Below are 23,711 nucleotides of genomic sequence, written 5' to 3'. Positions count from 1 at the left end.
ACTCCTCTCTTTGCAGTCTTTTCCTTCTGTGGCATTATTCTTTCTCCGCATCTCACTGACCCTCTCTGTTCCTCTCCCTCTTACCTTTTTTAGCAGGTGACTTCATATCACACTTCCTCTCCCCTCTGTGTAACACCGTGGCCCCTCAGTCTGGACCCGACTTTGGGGTCACTTGGAATCCTCTTAATTCTGTATTTTTAAGTGTCTTGGTCAATAGGTGTAGGATGCTATGCATCCCCCACTATATGCCAGCATGACAGAAGGGTTGAGCATCTCTCAGAGCTCCTCCCAGGGGCACAGAGCTCTGCTGAAGTCTGTAGTGACCACTCATGAACAGATAATTCCCCTATTGTTTTTGCCCAGACATCTGAGTTCCAGATCTTTGTCTCCAACCGTCTGCTAGAAATGACCATCTCCATGTCCTTCAGGGATCTCAAATATAACATGACCCATTCCTCCTACTCATGATCATGATCCTGATTCTTTACACATGAAAACATTGGTTCTCTTCCTATTATCACTGTGAACTCCCACCTAGCTAGCTGCCCAAGTCAGAAACCTGGGCGTTATTCCAGACACTTCCCTTTCTCTTTCTACTCACAGTCAATACATGTAAACTATACAGATTCTGCTTCTTTAGTATCTCCCAATTCAGAAATTTGATGATCCTTTCTCTACCATGGAGGTTTTAATGACACTCCCTCTGATTCCAGCAAGATAAAAATCTAAATTCCTTCACCAAACAGGTCAGACCTTTCACTAGCTAACCCTTGCTCACCTCTAAATAAGAATCTTTTATCACATCTGGCCTCCTCCTCTACAGTTTATTTTCTACTCTCCTTACTTATATACCTGTATTTTCCAGAACTTGACACATTATTATGCTTTTCTGGCTTCTACCTAACTATCCTCTCAGCTTTATAACTTTCTTCCCTCATTTGTCTACTTGGTGAAACCTTCCTTGGCTCTGACACCCAGAATGGCTTTCTTTCATGAAACTTCTTGCTTATCTCTATTGTAACAATAGTCATTATGTAGAATAATCAGCTGCTTGATGTATGTGATATTCACTCTTGTATACCTAGCATGTTCAGTGCCTACTAAATTGCTGATAGCTCAATAATTTTTGAATGAATGAACAAATGGTGGGGACATTGCTACATTTCTCATCATGCTCACAGTTTATATATAAAGAGATCAGGGGTCACAGCATGAGTTCTTGGTGTCATTTTTATTTACTGAATATTTTCTATTTGAACTCTGTTCAAGAACAAGAAAGATCAGTGAATCCAATGTGGAAATTATGAAGATGCTGCACTGAGAATGGAGGAATGGAGGAGCCTCAGTAGTTATTTATGATTTTCAAGATCCATCTTGCATGGTGATAAACTTCTGTGAAGAACCCTTCACTTCCCAGGGTGACACTTCCTTTGGCCCAGGACAAGATTCCATGCAACCTCCCCCCACAGATGGCTGGGGCGGCTGAAACTTCCTGCCAGAGAGAGGAAATAGGTTGTCAATGTTGCTTTGTCCTCATGGAATGAGAATAAATCCCCAGAGGTGGCAATTATAGCTGCAGAGATATCTAAAGGACTAGACTCATTTTTTCTTGAAAGGTTAACAACCTTCTCTTCACATCCACCCAGATCTCACCCTTCTTGGTTCAAGCTTGAGCCCAAGCTGAATGGAAGAAGGAAGAGAAAGGACAAATGGTTCTACCCAGAGTCTTTCCCATTGTAAAATGAGGTAAGGGGAATTAATGACAAATCCAAAGTCTTGAGAGGAGAGGAAAGAGATTCCAGGTCTTTTGGATGAGTACCATGTGATTCTCCTCAAACACTTTCATAGACCCCTTACTATCTTTCTATCTGAAGAAAGTTACCTTAGTTTTAGATAAGATGTTTAAAGGTTGTCCTACACACATGATGCCTGCTGCCATTACTTGTCCTACCATATTCTGGCAGTCACTGAGGGGAAGAGAATATTGGTTTATCCAAGTCAGGATATCAGGGTCACTCACTGTAGGGAAAAGGAAGACAAATCAAATCTACAGTCACTCCACTTATTGCACACACGCTTGGCCCCTATTTGGAGAAATCCTTCTTAGAGGTTCTCTCTCAGTATCTGTGTCAAATCAGTAGATTCAGAGTGTGATGTCCTCCTCACATTGAACATCAGACCTGTAGTTCTCTCGCTACTTGCCTAATTTAGAAATGTTTAAAAACCCATGAGAAGATTAGAAGTGACCATAAAAACAGACAGACACAAAGCTATTGTCCCTAAGGAACTTTTATTTTTGGCATCAACTTTTTTACACTAAACATAAAGGGAAGAAACTATTTTTAATGTATAAAGCTGTTTTCTAAAGAAATAGATTGTTTATAAATGGACTATTTGTAAGCGTATTAAGTCATGGTGCTCATCTCCCTCATGACGATTGTTACTCTACTGTTAACTTTAGGACACAAGGATTCTAATCACAGTATCAAAGAATTCTAATCTCTGGTGGAGAGAGACAAGGAGGAACAAAACAAAAATAACTGACTAGAGATTGCTCAAATTAAGCCTAGTGTTACTTAGGGAACAGGATTTTTCTGATAGTGTCTCCAATCTAATGTCCTAAAACACAAAGTGTCAGGTCAGAAAAGAGAGAGGGGAGTTATGTTCAGTTTTAAGTGTTTATGGGAATTGAATCTAAATGCATAGAATAAGCTAGGTGAAAGTAACCAACTAATTGAAATAATGAATTCCCAACAAGTATTTGAAGCCTTGCACCAAAAAGCTTACAGAATTAGTCACTGTGATTCTGACATCCAGAACCTATGTGATAAAAACTTCATACGATTTTATTTTGTTTTTAAATGGTACATAATAAACTATTTTTTGATTACTTTGAATAAGACTTGTAAAGTCAATGACAAAAATCATAAACTTTAATTTGTTTAGAAAAGATATTCACTTAGATCCCCAGGACTGTTACTTCTGTGATAAGTTGTCAAATACTGAAAATATCAAAGTTCTTAATTTTTATTGGTTTTTACAGGACAGATAGAGTGTTCTGTGGCTATCAGCCCAGGGTTTAAACTCGGTTGATGTCATGACGATTTGCCTCAGTGAACACAGTTTCATCAAGCTGATCAATCAAGGTCACTTTTTAAAGTCAGTCAATCAGACCACCTGCAATAAACCTGCCTCAAAGTGCCAAGCAATGACGATGCCTCTATAGACATCAACCCCTTTAAGCTTCTTAAAGCCCCATAATCCTTGTTCAAAAACCTTCTCACAAACTCCATATAGTCCCTGCACTCTGCTCTGCTCAGGGAGACTGTATGCTGAGCATTGTTCTTCCCTCACTGTCATCAGCAATAAATTTAGCTTTATCATTTCCTTTCAGATATCGAGTGGCGGCCCCATCAACCTGTGACAATACCTAAAGAGGGCACAGTGGGTTGTTAGCAGCCACATGAAGTAAAGGCTATCGCTGACCAACAAATGCATAAGAAAGCAACTTTTTTCCTAAAGTGCCCTTGTTAAGACATACATGGTCCTGCAGAGACTGCATCTTCTCTGCCCATACCAATTATAGCTGAGAGGCTGGAGACATGTGTGCCTGCAACAGGGGCCGTGGCAATTTTTCCCAGAGGCAGGTCAGGCCAGAGAGACACCAACAGTATGCCATAATCAACTCCCCTGCACGTGCCCTGGTGTCCACTTCTGAGGGGGGACTATTGATGAAGGAGGAGGTATAAGAGCTGCCCTCTGTGTAGAGAAACAGCTCCCCCAGCCACCCTCATCTCTCAGGGTCCCCTTGAGTGACTCATCATCAACGTTCATTGGGTTGTCTGTGATGGGGGAGGGGGAGTATCCTCTGCCAGCTCACCATGGGTTCTGTTTTCCTTTTCCCCACTGCTGCTTGATGAGTGGCTTTGTGGACTTCCGGCAGCCATCAATGAGACAGTGAGCTACTCTCCTACAGGAAGCCTTGATACTCTCTTTAGAGTGAGGGACTCCTAGTTTCCCCAACCATTATTTGAATTCAGTTCCCTGTACTCTGTTCTTGAATGTTCTAGAGATATAATAGTTACTGCTGCTCCACTCATTGGTGTCAGATTGGTTCCCCTGTATCAGTTTCTGTGAATTTTATCTCTTGGCAGGATAAAGTCCTGGCAGTAATCACTGGGGTCAAGAATATTACCTCATGGCTGCCATTCCTTTCTTGTAAATCCCTCCAAATTTCCCCCAGCCTCAAAACCTCCTCAGGATGAAGAACCGAGTTCAACTACTTACGGTTTTTGTATTCATTCCAAGTCCAGGTTGGGATAAAGCAGGACTCATTCATTGCTAAGCGTTCTATAGATATGGCTATGGTTCCCACGTGGGAGTTGAGTGCAGCAGCCTTGGACAGTTTTATCAGCATCAGGTCATTCTCCAGAGATTGTGCTTTGAATTCAGGGGAGGGCACAGTCAGTGAGTAATTCCGTATCTGCTCTTTCTTATTTTTGATGCTGGGTTGATAAACTCCCAGTCGGATTTTAACACTGTGGAAGAAAAAGGGCAAGGAAATGGAAAAGAGCAGGGTCACAGAATGTCAGAACTGCAAAAAATGTGAGAACTCCACACCCCACCCCAGTCATCTTAACTTTCTCTCTCATCCCTGAAAACTGAAGTGACCTGCTTTGGTATGTGAAAGAGGACTAAGAGTTTACAGGATATTGTAAACTAATAGTTTGTACAGAGTCAGTGTATATATCAAACCTGATGTGTATCTGCCACCTCAAGCACATGTGGTACCGTCTAGTGTTGTTATTAGGATTTGGAAAATGTGCATGGGCAGGAGATAGAGATGTGCCTGCACTACATTGTCCCAAGCCGCTCTTGAGCAAGTGTATTGAACTCTTCATTTCTGGATATTCTTGGATCCTTCCCAGCCCCATGTCATTATATTTACGATGTGATGCCTACTTTTATCATTGATTCCCAAGGCTCTCAGTCTATCAGGACTCCTCCCACTTACCATTTTCCATTATATTCCCTGGACACATTCCAACATATGCACTTCCACACCAGGAGTTTAGTCATGCTACAGATACAAGAGCCATTTGCTACCAAAAACCATTGGTGTATTAGATCTGGCACAGGGAACATCAAAATTTCCAACTCCAGTTCTTGGGAGAGGATGAACTGTCTATCCTTTGTATTTCTTATGATGTGCAGAGCAGGGATTCCTGTGTGTGGGTTTTTTGTTTACTTATTTTGTTTTTGTTTTTTTTTAATATACTTTATATTTTTTATTTAAAGTCAAGTTGTTGACATATAGTGTAGTGTTTGGTTTCAGGAGAAGAGTTCAGTGATTCATCGGTTACATACAACACCTAATGCTCATCCCAACAAGTGTCCTCCTTAATGCCCATTACCCATTTAGCCCATTCCCCCCTTCTCCTCCAGCTACTTGTTCTTTATTTTTAAGAGTCTCTATGGTTTCTCTCCCTCTCTGTTTTTATCTTATTTTATTTTTCCTTCCCTTCCCCTATGTTCATCTTTTGTTTCTTTATTTTCACATCAGAGTGAAATCATATGATATTTATCTTTCTCTGACTAATTTATTTCACTTAGCATAATACACTCTAGTTCCATCCACGCTGTTGCAAATGGCAAAATTTCATTCTTTTTGATCACCAAATAACATTACATATATATACCACATCTTCTTTATCAATTCATTAGTCGATAGATATTTGAGCTCCTTCCATAATATGGCTATTGTTGATAGCACTACTATAAATATTGGTGTGCATGTGCCCTTTCAAATTAGCATTTTTGTATCCTTTGATAAATACCTAGTAATCGCTAGTTTGTAGGGTAGGTCTATTTTTAATTTTTTTGAGGAACCTCCATACTGTTTTCCAGACTGGCTGCACCAGTTTACATTCCCACCAACAATTCAAAAGGGTTTCCCTTCCCTGCATCTTTGCCAACATCTGTTGTTTCCTGAGTTGCTAATTTTAGCCATTCTGACAGGTATGAGGTGGTATCTCATTGTGGTTTTGATTTGTATTTTTCTGATGATGAGGGATATTGAGCATCTTTTCATGTGTCTATTAGCCATCTGGATGTCCTCTTTGGAAAAGTGTCTATTCATGTCTTCACTGTGCAGAAGGTTTTATCTTGAGGTCTCAGTTCATTTTTCTTTTGTTTCCTTTGCCTCTGGAGACATATTTAGTAAGAAGTTGCTGTGGCCAAGGTCAAAGAGGTTGCTGCCTGTTTTTTCCTCCAGGATTTTGATGGTTTTTCTGTATTTTATCCATTGTGAATATATTTTTATGTATAGTATAAGAAAGTGGCCCAGTTTCATTTCTCTGCATGTTGCTGTCCAATTTTCTCAACATCATTTGCTGAAGAGACTATTTTTTTCCGTTGGATATTCCTTTGTTGAAAATTAGTTGGCCATCCATTTGTGGGTTCCTATTCTGTTCCATTGATCTTTGTGTCTGTTTTTGTGCAAGTTATAGTTATACAGCTTGAAGTCTGGAATTATGATGCCTGCAGGTTGGGTTTTCTTTTTCAACATTACTTTGGCTATTTGGGATTTTTCCAGGTTCTACACAAATTTTAGAATTGCTTGTTTAGCTTTGTGAAGAATGCTGGTGTTACTTTGATAGGGATTGTGTTTAATGTGTAGATTGCTTTGAGCAGTATAGATATTTTAACAATATTTGTTTTCCAGTTTGAATACAGACTGTTTTTCCATTTCTTGGTGTCTTCTTCAATTTCTTTCATAAACTTTCTATTATTTTCAGTATACAGATCTCCTTCTTCTTTGTTTATGTTTATTCCTAGGTATCTTATGGTTTTTGGTGCAATTGTAAATGGGATAGATTCCTTGATTTCGCCTCCTTCTGCCGCATTATTGGTGTATAGAAATGCAACCGATTTCTGTATGTTAATTTTATTTTTTAACATATTTATTTATTTCGAGAGAAAGACAGAGACAGAGAATCCCAAGCAGACTCCTCATTGTCAGCACAGAGCCCCATGTGGGGCTTGAACTTACAAATCGTGAGATCATAACCTGAGTCAAAATTGAGAATTGGACACTTAACTGACTGAGCTGCCCAGGTACCCTAGAGTATGTTGATCTTATATCCTGTGTCTTTGCCAAATTCATGTATCCATTCTAGCAGTTATTTGGTGAAGTCTTTTGAGTTTTCCACATAGAGTATCATTTCATCTGTGAGGAGTCAAAATTTGACTTCTTCCTTGCCAATTTGCATGCCTTTTATTTCTTTTATTTATTTTCTTTTGAATATTTCCTGTTACTCCCTTCTGGCCTACCAAGTTTCAGTGGATGAGACTGTTACCTACCTTATGTGTCTACCATTATAGTTTAAGGATCTATTGTTCCTAGCTACTTTCATAATTCTCTTTCTACCTTTGCATTTTGCAAGTTTTGGTAGGATATATTGTGGTGTTGACCTTTTTGGTTGATTTTTAGGGGAGTTTTTATGCCTCTTTGACTTGAATACCTACTTCCTTCCCTAAATTAGGGAAGTTCTCAGCTATAGTTTGTTCAAAAGAACTTTCTTCCCCCTTTTCCTACTCTTCTTTTTATGGGAGTCCTATGATATGGACACTGTTTCATTTTATGAATCATAAAAGTTTTTATGTTCTTAGTGAAGTTCTCTAAATCTCCCCTCATGATCTAATAGTTTCCTTCCCCTCTTCTTTTCAACTTCATCATTTTCCATAATTTTATCTTCTACATCACCAATTCTCTCTGCTTCTTCCATCCTCATTGTGATTATATCCAGTTATTTTTGCCTCTCAGTTACAGCATTTTTATTGCAGAGATCGAAGACCTAAAAGCTACATCTTCAGCAGCAAGGGTTTCTCTGTTTTTATTCTTTTTTCAAGTCCTATGGTTGTTTTTCTAAATTCTTGTTGAGATATTGTGCTTTTATCTGTTCTGAGCAAGTGCCTGGCTATGACTTCTTGACCTTTTGGGAGGATAATTCCTCCATATTGTCATTTTGGATATATTTTTGTCTTTTGCATGTTTTAAAAGCTTATTATGTTCTGTGCACCTAAGAGTACTGCTATATTTCAAAAGGATCATACACAGTCAGAGCCTGGCACTTCAGGAAGTGTTTCTGGTGTGTGCTGTGTGCATGCTGCTGTTGTATTTTGGCTGCTCTTTTCCACTGGTCAGTCCTTGGCAGAGCTCCTCCTTGCTTGCAGTGGGGAGTGTTTGGACCTTTAACTAGGTGTGCTTTGATTTGTTTGTTGAAGTAAGCCTGGAAAAAGGGGGAGGGAGGAGCCTGATACAAAAAAACAAAGAGAGAGAGAGAGAGAGAGAGAGAGAGAGAGAGAGAGAGAGAGAGAGAAAAGGAATAAAACAAAAACAAAAACAAAAGCAAACCAGAGACTCAAAAACTATACGGCTAATTTCAAAGAAAAAGGGGGGGGGCGGGGAGGAAAGAAAAAAGAAAGAAAAAGAATAAAAAAGCTTGTGTCCCTCCAAAAAAGAAAAAGAAGAAAAGAAAAGAAAATGAAAAAACTAAAAAAGAAACTATAAACCTGATTCCAAAAGAAAAAAATCAAGAAGAAAGAAAAGAAAGAAAAAAAAAAAAAGCAAGCCTGGTCCTATTTCCACCAGAACTACAGGTAAACACTTAGTTTTTAGTACACTTGGTGCATGCAGGGTGCTGGCTGTGCTGGTCCAGAGGACAGGACGTCTGTGTTGGCTCAGAGTCAGTCTTGACCCAGTAAATAAGCAATTTCCAGGCATGAGGGGCAGGCAGGGTTTGGGTGTAATGGGTCCTGCCTTCCCTGGAGCCTCCCGTGTTGCTCTCTGAAGTCCCTTGCCTCCTACCAGGGGTTGGTGTTGGGGGAAATGGCACCACCCAATCTCTCGTCCCCAGCCCAGGGATCTCACAACTTAGCTCTTCTGTTCAGAAACCCCTCACAGAATAGTGAAGGCAATCAGCTCGCCCTGTGTTGCAACTCTCCTGAGTTTTTCTTTGGACCTCACTTGAGATTCAAAACCAGTTTTAAAGGACTTGGTGCTACACAGATCTGCCCCCATCCTCTGGAGTAGAGCCTCTCCACGCTGTGTCTGAAATCCTGTCCCTGATTAACAGTCCCACACTTGGGCAGTGCTTGAGTTCTATGCTGCTAAAAGCAGCAAAGGTTCTATTCCCTAGGGGTGTGCCTCTGTCCCCTGCTGATGAAAGGCCTTTTGGCTGGCGCCTACAGGGTCTTTTGGCCTTGGGGAGGTAATATACCCTCTTCCAAAAGTACTCCAGGCTAAAGTCTGTGGAGGCTCCTCAAAAAACTATCAGTAGAACTCCCCTATGACCCAGCAATAGCACTGCTAGGGATTTACCCAGGAAATTCAGAAGTGCTGGTGCATAGGAGCACATGTACCCCAATGTTCATAGCGGCACTTTCTACAATAGCCAAGTCATGGAAAGAGCCTAAATGTCCATCACCTGATGAGTGGATCAAGAAGATGTGGTATATATATATATATATACTATGGAGTATTACATAGCAATGAGAAAGAATGACTTATGGCCATTTGTAGGAAAGTGGATGGACCTCGAGGGTGTAATGCGAAGTGAAATAAGCCAGGCAGAGAAGGACAGATACCATATGTTTGCACTCATAGGTCTAGCAGGAGAAACCTAACAGAGAACCATAAGGAGAGGAAGGCAGAAAGAGAGCTGGGGAGAGTGAGGGACACAAATCATGAAAGACTACTGAATACTGAAAATGAATCATAGACTGAAGGGGGAAAGGGAGGGGAGTGGGAGGGAGGGAAGAGGGTGATGGTCATGGTGGGGGGCACTTGTGGGGAGAAGCACTGGGTGTTACATGGAAACCAATCTGAAAATAAACTATTAAAAAATTAAAATATTATAAAATAAAATAAAAATAAATAAATAAATAAATAAATAAATAACAAAAACAAAACAAAACAAAAGTACTCCAGGAAAGGGAATGTGCTCTCCCAATGCACCCCAAAGATCCCTACACTATGCTAGGCACTCCCTGGCCAGCTCCCTCCTCCCTAGGAGCACTGGGCCACAGCTTTGCTCTGGAGAAAGCCAGCGCACTTCCAAAACCTCAGAGTTTGAACTCCAAATGCTGTTTGAGAAAAAAAAAAAAAGAAAAACACAAAAACCCACGACGTTCAGTACTTCTTGCTCCCCAGTCTATGGTCCAGAGAGGCTTGTGTGAAACTGATGCTGCACTTTCTCAACACTTCTCACCTTCTGTAGTCACAGCAGGGAAGCAGATTTGCAAGGGAGAGAAGGATTTTGTGCAGCATCCCCTAGTCCTTCTCCTGCTCCCTAAATCCAGTGGCTTCTGCCTGACTCCTCACCTCACCCTGTGGACATTTCCCTACTCATTACAATCCACACAGGTCTCCTGCTTTGCCAGATACTCAGATATCTTTACTACTTCAGGGACTCCTCTGCCTGGAAAATTCCCTAGGCTTTATGCCTCCCTTCTCTTCCTGTTGGTCTCCTCTCTTCAAAGAAGCCTGACATGACCACCGTCATTAAGGCAGGTCTCTGGTTTCATTCCTGTATGGTACAGCTTGCCACTCTTTTGTGTTGTATTTTTGGCTATTATTTGTTTTGGCATATGTCTACAAGAATGTCAGCTTCACAAGAGAAAACTCATTTCCGTCTTGTTCCCTTGCTCTTTTCTCAGGGCATTCAACAGTTCCCAGCATGCAGTAAATGCTCAATAATATGTTGAATGAATGAATATTAGTTATTCTCCATGAGAGTTTCCTGACACCTTCCTATTGATCTCCTCTTAAACCACCCAAACGGGTGTTATTTTTCCCATTGGGAAGGAAATCCTCTCTCTTTCTGGGTCTTCTGGTTCCCTTAGGATGTCATTAAGACTTGCTGGTATATCCTACAAGACCTATTTTGTTTAAATAGGCCCCTCTAGTCCCAAGAACAAAGAGATACTTACGGTAGGGAGCAGTGGGCAGCCGTCAGTACCCACTCGGGGTGAATCAGAGACCCCACACAGGGTTCAGGGCTGGATGGCAGGTAGACCATGTAAGGAATAGTAAAGTCTTCTGCTAAGTCCAGCTTGTCAACTTCAGAATCTCGGGCCAGAATGACTCCTAAAGAATGGGTAGGTCGCAGGTAGAAAGAGTCTAATAGGTTGTGAGGCAACACTTGGCTAGAGTAGTTTTTTTACTAACCTAAGGTTATCAAAGACAATACCAAGGACTTCAAATATTTTAAACATCCTTTTCTAAAAATCAGAGAGAATCACGTATGTCACCAAAGCTATCTCCCTTAGGGACACTGTCTTTGCTTGAGATGAGAGCATATTAACATTCTGTGAAACTAACTCACGGGCTGATTGGAAATTCTGATTGGCAGTGTGGTGGATTATAAAAATGGAGGGAAGTGAATTATTCCTTTCAAAACGTCATTTTTAATTAACTTTTGCCAACCAAGCATGGAAGTAATAATTGCATACCACCTGACTTTGGTAATGAGAGGGATGGAAAGGCTTTGGGCAAGACCCTGGGCCTCCAGTGCACCACACCCAGCCTGCCTACCTTCCCCACCCAGGCCTCTGAGTCCATCTGCCAGGCAGAGGGACACATGGCTCTCCAGGGAAAAGTGGCAGCTTAAGGAATCACACACTCGATTCTCAGGAGACAGTGAGGCACTATAGTGATGTGTCCCAACTTGCTCACAGGTCTCACAAGGGCTGCGAGAGCACGCTGATGTATTAAGCCACATGGGGAGTGGTTCCTTCTATTTTTTTTCAACAGTTAATTGAAGGAAATGCCAGCCTTTTCCTGTCTCTTCAGCTGTGGCTGCCTGCTTCCCCTTCTGACACTCCCTCTCCTCCTGAGCACCACCCCATCCCTCCCCAGGAGGCCAAGGCCAGCCACTCACCAGCTGCACTCAGGAGAGCAAAGATGAGACAGGGCTTCATGGCAGGCAGTGATCTTGCAGGGAGCACACAAGTTGGATCAAGCTATAAATGTCCCAATCCTTAGTCCAGGCGTCCTGAGCAAGGACAGCTGGGGAGAAACATTAATTGGGGGTAGAAGGAGAGGCAATGACCTTGTAGCAGTCTTGAAACTTGGGCTGCTCAAACCCCAATTGTATAAGGCCTGGCTGAGCACTGTCTCTGATCTGGGTGGAGGAAAGGAAGGGACAGACCAAGTCAAGCCCCTGCTGCCTCTGACCCTAAATATCTCAGGAGTTATGATGTAGCTGCTGACATTTTTCCTCCCTCTCTGTGACCTAGCTTTTCTTTGTTGTCCCCTCCTCCCTTTGTGACTATGTCTGCTCTCTCTCTGCCCTCACTTGCCCTCCCCCTTCTTCTAAAGAGTCCTTCTGCCATTCTTAGAGACTCATCAAACATTGGGATATGAAATAAATTTAATGAATCTTCCCCTACCCCCATTTTTATAATGAGGCAGCTGTGGTCCTCATGGAAGTTACTGGCAAAGTCAAGACTCAGACCTGAATCTCTAGATTTTCTCTGCCATGTTGAACTTTATCTGAGCCCTGTGCTCCCAGAGAACAGTGGCTGTCAAAAATCCTTTGGCAGTTTTGTGTTCATGGACATGACCTACCACAAAGAATCACCTTTCCACAGAGGAGTTACTAGACACCCTGTCCACTCTTTCTCGTGGCTCCTATAGAGCTTGGGATGACTCCTTTGTTTACCTGTGACAAAGCCAAACATCTTTCCCCTTTCACTTGTATCTGTTGAGGTGGCCAGACAAACCCTCCAACTCCCCATTCTTCATCTCAGGAATGATTAGAAAAAGCTTAGAACTCTTTTTTTTCCCTTGTAACTGGCTAAACATAGAGAAAACACTTTCTGTTCCCGACTGGAAAATAATTGTTTTTTTCAACTGCAAATTTCCACACCTGTAACTTGTGTATTACTCCTTCTAAGCAGTCTCCAGGTAAAATCTTCCTGCTGAGACTCTCTGATCTTTGGATCTGGGGTGCTCTTACTGAATAGTTTGAATACAACCAATCCCCTTATGTGCTCAGTTTTTGTCTTTGACACTTATTACTCTTTTCAGTGCACTCCATTCCTTTTTATAGGTTAGACTTACATGATAACTTCCTGATTGCACCCCCACCTCCCACAGAGATATGAAATAAATGGTGGGTTCAATCAGGGATATTGGTCTATAGTTTTCTTTTTTTGTAATGTCCTTCTTTGGCTTTGGTAGCAGGCTCATGTTGGAAGTGTTCCCTCCTCTTCAACTTTTTGGAAGAGTGTGAGAAGGATTGGCGTTCATTTGCTCTTCAAGTGTTTGGTAGAATTTGCCAGTGAAGTCTGCCCATGGGATTTTCTGTGCTGGGATTCCTGATTACTGATCCAATCTCTACTCCTCACTGCCCTGTTCAGATTATCTATTTATAAAGAGCTCAGAACAGTGAGTTCTAATGACAGACAGTAAATGCTATACAAATGCTTGTTAACTGAAACAGCTGGAACCTTAGTATCTCCATAGTTTCCAGGCTTCTGGGGATGCTTTTTTTTTCATAATGTCTGAATATTGTTATGAAGTCCTAAAGAGCGATGAAGAACATGAGCTCTGGAGTCCAGCTTCTAGGATTTCATTCCTGGTTGCAGGACTTCCTAGCTGCTGTATCCTGAGAACAACATTTGACCCCCTTAAGCCTCAGGGAAGAAGGGATATCAGTGTCTATATCATAGGATACTTGTGAGGATTGAATATTACCAAAAAGTGTGTAAGAATGGGGAGACACACTGAAAAAAAACAATAAATACTAGTTGTTATGATGATGCTGATTATACTTTTCGCCTCTGCAACAATGAGAAATGAATCCTGAATACTAAGAAGGAACAAACCTTCAATATGTCTCTGGTTTACAGAAATGTGTATCTTGGCTCTGCACTGCCCCAAACTGTGCTGCTCATGAAAGTCAGGGATTCAGGGTTATTAAGTACCGGGTGTTTAAAGTGTGCCCAGTCTAATACAGCTCTCTCTACAGAAATAAATTACTACCCCCTCCAGTTGTAACCAGGTTTCACGTGTGACCACCAGTGACAAATGTGGGACCCTGAGCAGATGTGGGAGGAAGAGAAAGAGGATGGAGCTGGTCAGTGGTCCCAGCCTGCCCTGCAAGGCGCTCATTCTCAGCAGGGGTCCTCCTTGGAGGTGAGCCTTTGTGAAGAGACTTTTGTAAGGTGGCAGGGACTACTACAAAGTTTTGTGAACTAAACAGCCTGAGAATTTCCCTAAAAACAAGCAATATTTTTGTTTTGTAAAATCTATTTCATGTTTATTGAGAAAACATAGAAAAGTAACAACAGAAATATGAAACAACAGTAAAACCTCACTAATTACAACTCCACTTAGAGCTGTCCGCTATTGGCATGGCCAGCCTTGCAATACTTTTTGCTCTGCCCATGCCCTATAATTTCCCCTCAACAAAAAAGTTAATAATTATGTGACTTTTTTCTTAAGAGCATTTTTATGTTCACAGCAAAACTGAGAAGAGTGTACAGAGATTTCCCATATGCTGCCTGACTTCCCTGATCTCACACATGCGTGTAGCCTCTCCCATTATCTACATCCCCTCCAGAGCAGTGCATCTGTTACAATGGATGAACCCACATGGACACATTACCATCCCCCAAAATCCATAGTTTGTGTTAGTGCTCACTCTTGGTGTCATACATTCCATGGGTTTGGACAATTGTATAGTGACATGTATCATCATAGTGCCACACAGAGCATTTTCACTGCCCTAGAAGTCCCTGGGCTCTGCCTATTCATCCCTTCCCCCAGCCCCTGGAAACTACTGGTCTTTTTATTTACTCTGTGGTTTTGCCTTTTCCAAAATGTCATATCGTTGGAATCATCCAACAACTAGCCTTTTCCTTTTGGCTTCTGGCACTTAGTAAAATGCATTTAAGGTGCCTCCATGTCTTTCTGTTGCTTGATAGCTCACTTTGTTTTTTAGTTCTGAATATAATAATATTTCTTTATTGTAAGAATACCCATCTAGCACATATACAGAAGGTGTGTTAATTGACTGCTTATGTCATCAGTAAGGCTTCTGGTCAACAGTAGGCTTTAGTAGTTAAGTTTTGGGAGAACCATAAGTTATACAAGGATTTTTGACTCTGTAGGTGTTGGTGTCCCAACCCTCACATAGTTCAAAGGTCAACTGCATTTTAGAAGCAGGTGTGTCCTTCCCAGTAATCCACCCTTTTATCCAGTTTGCTTTTCCTGTAGCATTTGCAATGATCGACATTATATTCTACTGTCTCTGTTTATTTGTTTTCTATTTCCCCAGTTATTTGTCTTCTATCCACCCAGAAAGTACGTATATATGATGAAGGTAGGGTTTTGACTGTTTTCTTCTGCTCTATCTTTAGTGCATAACACAGGGTGGACACATTGTAGGTCATCATTAAGTATTTGTTGAGTAAGTGGTTGGATAAGTGAATGGAATAGTTACATTGTCTCCATTGAGGGACATACCAGGTTTATTTGATCAATCTTCTACTAATGGATTTTTGAGTTGCTTCTGTATTTTCAGAATTACATAGACAGTTTATCAGTATGCACTCTGGATTACTCTAGTGGAGACTGTTGCCGCCTTCTTCACATCCACTTCTCCCTCTCCTCATGACCATCCTTATAACCATTCAGTTAACCAAACATACCAAGTAGGCCAAGTTTATTGCAGAATGAAAAGTCCACCCCTTGCTCTGAGGTTATGCCATTTGACTTAATTATAAGTTAATCAGCATAATTCCATTAGATGATTGGCACCAAATTCAGTGAAAGACACACAATATCGTGTCTGCCAGGGACATCTGGGGAAAAAACTTTCTAGAGCTGATGGCAGTAACTTTGTTTATCTTTCTCAGATATAGATGAGGGAGCGTTGCGTTCTGAGGGCCATTTTGATCACAAGGCTTTATCCTGAGGATAAAACTGACAGTAATGCACAGGACAGAGACAGGAATAATAAGGTCCTTGACATTTTTCAATTGCTGAATCATAACATCCTTGAAGCCTTCCCAATGTCTAAGCTTCCATTAGTCATTTTTAAAGGCCATATGAGCTGGCTGTTCTGATTTGCAGTGGAATGACTCCTAAGTTATACACTCCCACTTATACTTTGTTTTTGTATTTATATGGATATTCATAGAATAGAGTTTTAGAAATGAAGTTACTGGGTCAAAGAGCATACAGAATTTACATTTTAGTATAAATTTACAAATTGTGAAGAGTTAGATTTTTTTTTTTTAAAGACAATTGATAGAAAATGACAAGATAGGCTGACAAGGGACTATTGAAAGGTATCAGGAATAGGATTTGTTTGTTTTTTCACACTTTTCTTTGGAATTTCCCTTATCTCTCATCTTTTATATATCTCCCTTAGCCTGCCAGATCTCTGAATGTGTCCTCTTCTTGTAGTGAGGTGGGTAGATGTTTTGGTGATAGGGTGGAATAGAAAAAATTTTAGAGGAAGCAGGAGAATCTTTAAGCTCATTTGTTTCTGGTGAGAAGCCTGAGATATTTAGTTAAGGTGGACCCAAAGCTACCTATTTTAACATAGAGGAGTTATATATGAAATTAATTAATTTAGGCTATATACAAACATAAAAGCAATTCAATGAGAACTATGGAAATAAGACAGGACAACTTAGTTATCACCAAATATTTAAGAACCTTGAATACAAGTTTAAGGAATTTGGACTCCATCCCAGTGGAACTGACAAGGCAGTATTAAGGGCTCAGGACTATTTCCTATGAATATGCCATCCAGAATTACAAAGGAATCGAAATTTGGTAAAGGGGCATATATCTTCCCACACTTTCCTCTTCCAAAATACCTGATCAAAATACCTGATATGGACTGCATGTTTGTGTCCCTCCCCCATGCCCACAAATTTATGTGCTCAAACCTAACCCACAATGGGATGGTATTAGGCGGTGGGTCCTTTGCAAGGTTTAGAAATAATCATAAGGGTAGAGACCCCATGATGGAATTAGTGTTGTTATAAGAAGAGACTAGAGCCCTTTCTCTGTCAGATGAGGACACAGTGAGAAGGCCTCTGTCTACAAGCCAGGAAGTAGGCCCCCACTATTTCCCATTGCACCTTGATCTTGGACTTCCCAGCCTCCAGAACTATGAGAGATTCATGTTTGTGGTTTACGTCACCCAATCTATGGCACTTTGGCAGCCTAACCGACTAAGACAACATCCCTTCTTCACCTTATTACTGAGTCTGTGGAACATTCCCCTCTTTCAAACCTCCTCCATTTGCTCCAAGGTGTCCATGTTTAGACCCCATTATATTTTTCTCCAGAATCCATACAAGATATGCACAGGAATCACGTGTTGGGACTTGTGCTCCAAACCAACTCTGTACCCACAACTTCTATGACCTTAGTGTAACAAATCTATTTTCTGCAAACTTTCCTGCATTTCTACTTTCTTTCTTTTACAGTTCAAAAGAGTACATTATTTGGGCTGGGATGTGGGGCTCTTGAGGTGGAAGATAGGCAAATGGCACAGACGGCCTGCAGACATCATGCCTGCTATGGAAATAAAATCCCAGTGGGAAAGCAAGAAAAATCTTAGAGAACTGAAATATATAGGTGGGTAAAATCTTGAAGAATGCAGGAAATCTGTGATTTGGAAGAAGAAGAAGAAGAAGAAGAAGAAGAAGAAGAAGAAGAAGAAGAAGAAGAAGAAGAAGAAGAAGAAGAAGAAGAAGAAGAAGAAAGAAAGAAAGAAAGAAAGAAAGAAAGAAAGAAAGAAAGAAAGAAAGAAAGAAAGAAAGGAGAAAAGAAAAAAAGAAAAATTCTCCATCTGGTGGTTTCCATTATCTAGCCTCATAGAGTTTCAGATGGATTGGAGCAAAAATTTTTAAAAATTTTAAAAAAAGGAGACCATGGTGTCACAGAAGTAGCAATGCATCGGGAATAGGGCCGCTGAGGTTTCCCTGACTCTGAACTAGCTGGATGACTTTGGGCAGTTGATTTTCACTGTCTGTACCCTGGTGTCATCATCCTCTGTTCAAATCTGTGATGGCAACAGTGACCTCAAAGCTTATCCATGCTTATATGCTTATATCTTCAATGGACCACACAGGGCTTAGCAGGTAGGTGATCAGTAAATTCATTTGGATCAGGCTGAATGAATAACTATCCTCATGTAACTGTTCAACTCTGAGTCCACTCTTTTAATCAGCAGCCAGTCTGAAGAGAAAGTTCATAAATATTAAGTAAGGACCATTCTTGGACACATGTACTGCAGGTCAAAATGTTTTTATTTAGATACTGTTTTCAGACATAGGTGAAAGGTGAAGGGTACTCAGGGATAGCGTGTGGAGAGGTCTCTGTGCTTAGTTAGCAGCGATGGTCTGCTGAATCCAGCTCACGTAGTTGCAGACCTTGGTGTAGACACCGGGTTTGCCTCTTTGGGCGCAGCCGTAACCCCAGGAGACAATGCCCTGGAGCTCATTGTTGCAGACCACAGGGCCACCAGAGTCACCCTGAACAAGAGGGAGGAAGAGACAGTAAGAATTCTCAATCTCGCCAAGATGGGAGAAAGGCTCAAAGGTTTTTCTCCGTTACTGGGGTCCGTTTTCCCAGGTTGCTGATTCTCCAGAAAGCGCCGTCCCTTCTCCTGGGAATCCAACTCCCACTCTCTGTACTACATCCCTATCCTTTCTCCCCCCTCCTCCTAGCTCCTGCTCTTCTCTTAGCTGCAGGCATGCAGGGCCAACAAGAGGTGAGGACTGGTGAGTGCAATGCTGCCCAGCTAGCCCTGCTTTTTTTCCAGAAAGTTTCCTGCTACAGCATCCCTCCTCAGCAGGGCGCCTGGATGTCCTGTTTGCATACCATCTTCTGTGTATCTTTTTACCCTTCACTCTAACCATTAGTATCTCAAAAAGAAAATTTATCACTTATTCCAAATCTCTCCCTTGTCCCTTATAATCCATCCCAGAGACAGCTTCTCAATCTTCTGTGTTTCAGGAAAGGGAAAACATGGTGGAAATGCCTGAGGTTTGGTCAGAAGGATTACAGAGAAACTAACCTGGCAAGAGTCCTTTCCACCCTCCAGGAAGCCCAGACAGATCATGTTGCTGGTGATCTGGCCTGGGTAGGCTTGACGGCAAGCACTGTCAGATAGGATGGGGGCTTTCAGACACTGCAGGACGTCGGGATAGTTTTCTGTTGGGCACAAGAGTAAAAATGGAAAAATATTACCCACAGGACTCCTGGAGATTTCTTTTCCAATCTCTCCCTCCTTCCCTCCTCTCTCTGGTTGTCGGTAACTTCTATTTTGGAAAGTCTTCCAAACAGTTTAAAGCAACAAGTTGTTTTCTCTGGCGGTGGCATCAGGGACTCTCAGGCAGACCTGTATACTTTAGGTGGCGCCAAATCCCTCGGCCTCTGTTCTGCTTACCTCCTCGGTTTCTACTTTTTGGCAAATCACTAATCACACTGCAACTGAATACTGCTGTCTTCTATCACAGTTCATTTTCTGCTGTGTTTTTCAGCAAAGGAATCTTACTAAGACTCCATACATCCACAGACTGTCCTCTGGGGAGTCACTTGCCTTGAGTGACAGTTTGGACTAACTGACCCTCAACAGGTCTTTTACTTCTAGGATTTCCAGACTTGGTGCTTTTTGTTCCAGGTGACACTCACCCCCAACACTCAGGAGATTGCCCCAACCAGAGATGAGGCACTGGGTACCAGCAGCTGCACAAGATCTTGGCAGAGAGATACTAGACACTCGGGAGTTCAAGGTGGCAGGTGAGCTCAGTTTAATCAGCATGATGTCATTATCAATGGTGTTTGCATTGTATCGGGGGTGGCGGATGACCTTGGCTGAATTGATGAATTGCTCACTGCCCTCAGAGACTGCAATGTTGTGTTCTCCCAGACGCACCTGGATTCGGCTGGATTAAAGGATGCAAACAAAGTTCCCTAAGTATCCAACTTGAGCTTTTCCCCCTCCCCAGTGCACCCCAGTCATAAGCATAACATGAACATCATCCCTTTCAAGTGTTCCCACACACAGGAACTTGTGTGCTTAAGGCAGCCCTACCAGATATGATCCAGGTTAGAGTAACTCTTAGGTGGTGTTGCTACTAGTCTAGACTCACAGCCCGCCATCTTGTTAGAATAGCTAGATGTTTAATTCCCATGACAAAATGACACCAATAAATTGGTGGCAGATTAAGTGGGAATTGGTGAATATTATTCAGCACCTGCTATTCCTCCTCTGGTTGAGATTACCTATTATTGTAGGGAGACATGGCAGGAATCAAAGACATGACAGAATTTTAAGGGGACAGAATGAGTTGTGCTTATTTTTAACATTGTACTGGAAACTTTATGTGAGTTTTCACCTCCATATGCCATTTTTTCCTGGTGGAGCTATAATGATTGGGACTATTTATTGATTATGCTCTTAGCTAGTTCTAGGTAGAATTGTCACTCACTAGTTCCCCCCCTCTGTCTTTGCTACCATCATTTGGAAGGCCATCAGGGAGTTCTAAGGTTAGCTGTCCATGTAAAATTCCCTCAATGCAACATACAGTGCCTGGGGAGAATGATGAAGCTTCTAGAATCTGAAAGTTCACTCTTCCAGCACGACTCTCCGGGTTACTGTGCTTGTGCTTTGGCAGGGCTGGGGGTGAGCTGATCTGGGAGAGCAGGTATGTGAGGATCGGTTACTTACGACTTGTAGCAGTGAGCTGCAGACACCACCCACTGGGAATTGAGGAGGGAGCCGCCGCAGAAGTGGTAGCCGGAGTTCAGGGACACCTGGTAGGGGACGGAATTCTTTGGACAGGTGTAGCCCCCGACGATCTTGTCATCGTCATCAACGGGGAAAGCAACTGACAAGGAAAAGTTGGAAACAATCTGTTAAACCGATCCATCTTGGAATTTCTACTTACCACTAAGTTTTTATAGGTGAACCATAAAAGAGAAGATAATGTTTTCTTGTCACATATGATCAGGAAATGGTGATAACATAATTTTTACATAACTTTTTTCCCTAAAGTTTTATTATTCTATACCTTTGACACATATCCTAGTTATACTGTTTTAAGTATCTAACTTTGAAGGTATGCTTTAAATTTGATATAAATACTGGTTTTCAATGTATGTGCCACACACACACACACACACACACACACACACACAGACACACACCTTGATCAGAGACTCTTTATATATTAAATTCCCTGAACATTACTACCTAAGGATATAAAGAATACATTTTATGGTTGCCTGGGTGGCTCAGTCAGTTAAGCGTCTGACTCTTGGTTTTGGCTCAGGTCACGGTCTCATGGTTTGTAAGTGTGAGCCCCACATTGGGCCCTGTGCTGACACTGCAGAGCCTGCTTGGGATTCTCTCTCTCCCTCTCTCTCTATTTGCCTGCCCCTCCTCTGCTTACTCACTCACTCTCTCTTTCTTTCAAAATAAATAAACATTTAAAAAAGAATACATTTTATACAAAACTTTGTTCAACAGACATGCAATAGGTGTTCAGTGAAACTTTTTGGTAACCATGCTTATATTTATTTATGGTGGTTGATACAGGATAAATATTCCCATGAAGTAATGGAAAGGAAGCTTTTAGAAGCCACCTAGGAATGTTCTAGCCTGGAAGGAATTGGGAGTTTGTACTTTTCTCCCCCCAATTTCTTTATTTGGTTCTTGCCTAAAATTTTCATGAAATAATTTCACAGAACATTATATTTGGTTTCCCTCCCCAACCTTTCCCCTTAGCCCAATTATCTTTCCAACATTTTTCGGTTCAGCATTCTGAAGTTTGGCCCACTGATTTACTAACATTTCTATGGCTCCCAAAGTCTGTGATTATATCATATCCACCCTATTGTTCAAGTATTTTAAAGTAATTTTGGGAATGATATTTGGAGACTAGTGTATTGAACTTACACTCATCCAATTTGGGAAAGTTTAATAGTAAGTTTTTGATAAACTTTGGTAGTATAAGGAATAGAAACAGACATTTCTCTATGTCTTTGATGATTAAATATGTTATTTTACAGCAGAGAGACTTCATTAGGAAAGACATTGTAAAACCTAGCCCATAGCTGTTATTCATGAGAAATAAAGTTTCTTTGCCTGTTAAGATCCTTTCAGTATAGAGGAGACTCTGGTTCTGACCCTCACAGCCTCTTCAATGAGCCCAAGACTAGTCATTGGTCCAGATTATTAATTCTAAATGCAACATTTCCTCAATGTTAACTATCCTTTCCTTTTCTCTCTTCCTTCATAGATTTTTACCTTGAAGTTCAGGGCAATTTCTGCCTCTTTATACTTTCTACACTAATTACTCCTGCTCACTATAATCTTTCCTCAACAAATGAAATTTAATCATGCATAGACATTTGTACTCCAGTAGTTTTCCCTTATTCATGGTTTCAGTTACCCTCGGTGAACCGCAGTCAGGAAACAGATGATCTACTTGTTGATGTGTCATCAGAAGGTCATTACTAGCCTAACCTACCTCAAAATGCCTACATCATTCACCTCACCCCATTTATCATGTAGGCATTTTACATCATCGCAAGAAGTGTGAGTATAGTACAATAAGATATTTAGAGAGAGAGAGAGAAGAACATAATCACAAAACTTCTATTACAGTATGATTATTATATAAGTGTTCTATTTTATTATTAGTTATTGTAAATCCTTACTGTATCTAATTTATAAATTAAGCTTTATCATATGTACACATATATGTTGGAAAAAAGCATAGTATACACAGGATTCTGTACTATGTGTGGCTTCTGGCATCCACTGGGGGTAGATGTACCCACCGCATTCATTTGTTAATAAAGACTCACCAGCAGCTCCCAGGAGAGCAAGGAAGATGAAGGTCTTCATGGTTGCTCACTGGATTTGGACTGGGAAGTGTGATGAACGTTCTTCCTCCACAGCTATTTATATCTCCAGGTTTGTCACTGACATCCATGGCCATGGGTGCCAGAAAAGTGATTTGACTGGAAACTCACAAATCCAAATTTAGAATTCAATTCTGTGCCAAAGTGAAGATAATTTGGCATCATATTTAAACATCAGCTTTTGTCTACTTTTCCAGAAAGTTATGGGAATGGAAGTAATAAGCCCACCTGGTGCAATTTGTTCCCCAAAATAGAAAAGTACATTGGAGTAAGGTCACAGAACGGGGCTACAGGTGTCCTGTCTCCCAGACAGAAATCTTACGTGTTTGGTTGTCTCAACCATGAACTTTTATCCTGAGGACACTCTTGAATACTACCCCCCTTGATGTTTAATTAACATTGGCTATTTCTCAATTATATAATTTTTCATGTGACATCCATGGCTTTGTATAGCCATGTTAAATTTCTATTATTAATAGGGAAACTTGTTTCCTTGAGAAAAGAAAAAATTGTTCTGAATTGAAACTTTGACCCCTCTAAACAGGAGAATGAAAGAATAACTTACTAGAAGTTACTATATATATATATATATATATATATATATATATATATATATATACACATATATATATATACATACATAAACTTTGCATATATTAACTTAGAAATTCTCATTACAACCCTAGAAGATACCTATTACTACCCCCACTGTACATGGGGAAACTGAGGCACGTGAAATTTA

The 23,711-nt window shown here is 41.0% G+C and overlaps 2 protein-coding genes across 2 annotated transcripts; both read right to left on the bottom strand.

Annotated features, from left to right (window-relative positions):
* Positions 1-1,212: 1,212 nt before the first annotated feature.
* On the bottom strand, positions 1,213-12,232 carry LOC115304893 (serine protease 58-like). Its single transcript, XM_029955234.1, has 5 exons — positions 11,943-12,232; positions 10,993-11,149; positions 4,288-4,538; positions 1,883-2,019; positions 1,213-1,492 (listed from the first exon to the last, which is right to left on the bottom strand). Exons 1-5 carry the CDS (start codon positions 11,980-11,982, stop codon positions 1,343-1,345), a joined length of 735 nt encoding a protein of 244 aa, XP_029811094.1. The 5' UTR covers positions 11,983-12,232; the 3' UTR covers positions 1,213-1,342.
* A 6,092-nt stretch (positions 12,233-18,324) lies between these two features.
* LOC115304885 (cationic trypsin) lies at positions 18,325-23,023 on the bottom strand. The gene is made up of 5 exons (XM_029955222.1): positions 22,913-23,023; positions 20,769-20,928; positions 19,730-19,983; positions 19,113-19,249; positions 18,325-18,567 (listed from the first exon to the last, which is right to left on the bottom strand). The coding sequence occupies exons 1-5, from the start codon at positions 22,950-22,952 to the stop codon at positions 18,418-18,420; spliced, it is 741 nt and encodes a 246-aa protein (XP_029811082.1). The 5' UTR covers positions 22,953-23,023; the 3' UTR covers positions 18,325-18,417.
* Positions 23,024-23,711: the final 688 nt, after the last annotated feature.

The sequence above is a fragment of the Suricata suricatta genome, chromosome 2 (assembly GCF_006229205.1).
Source record: "Suricata suricatta isolate VVHF042 chromosome 2, meerkat_22Aug2017_6uvM2_HiC, whole genome shotgun sequence".
Taxonomy (NCBI): Eukaryota; Metazoa; Chordata; class Mammalia; order Carnivora; family Herpestidae; genus Suricata; species Suricata suricatta.
This window is presented reverse-complemented; position numbering and strand designations above follow the sequence as displayed.

Coding starts and splice junctions, on each gene's coding strand:
- LOC115304893 (XM_029955234.1), bottom strand. CDS start 11,982: ATGAAGCCCTGTCTCATCTTTGCTCTCCTGAGTGCAGCTG. Junction 4,539..10,992: donor GCTGCCCACTGCTCCCTACC/GTAAGTATCTCT, acceptor TTTCTTCCACAG/TGTTAAAATCCGACTGGGAG. Junction 2,020..4,287: donor TTGGAATGAATACAAAAACC/GTAAGTAGTTGA, acceptor TTTTCCCTACAG/TGAGTGACCCTGATATCCTG.
- LOC115304885 (XM_029955222.1), bottom strand. CDS start 22,952: ATGAAGACCTTCATCTTCCTTGCTCTCCTGGGAGCTGCTG. Junction 20,929..22,912: donor TGCTCTCCTGGGAGCTGCTG/GTGAGTCTTTAT, acceptor TTTCCTTGTCAG/TTGCTTTCCCCGTTGATGAC. Junction 19,984..20,768: donor GCAGCTCACTGCTACAAGTC/GTAAGTAACCGA, acceptor CCTTTAATCCAG/CCGAATCCAGGTGCGTCTGG.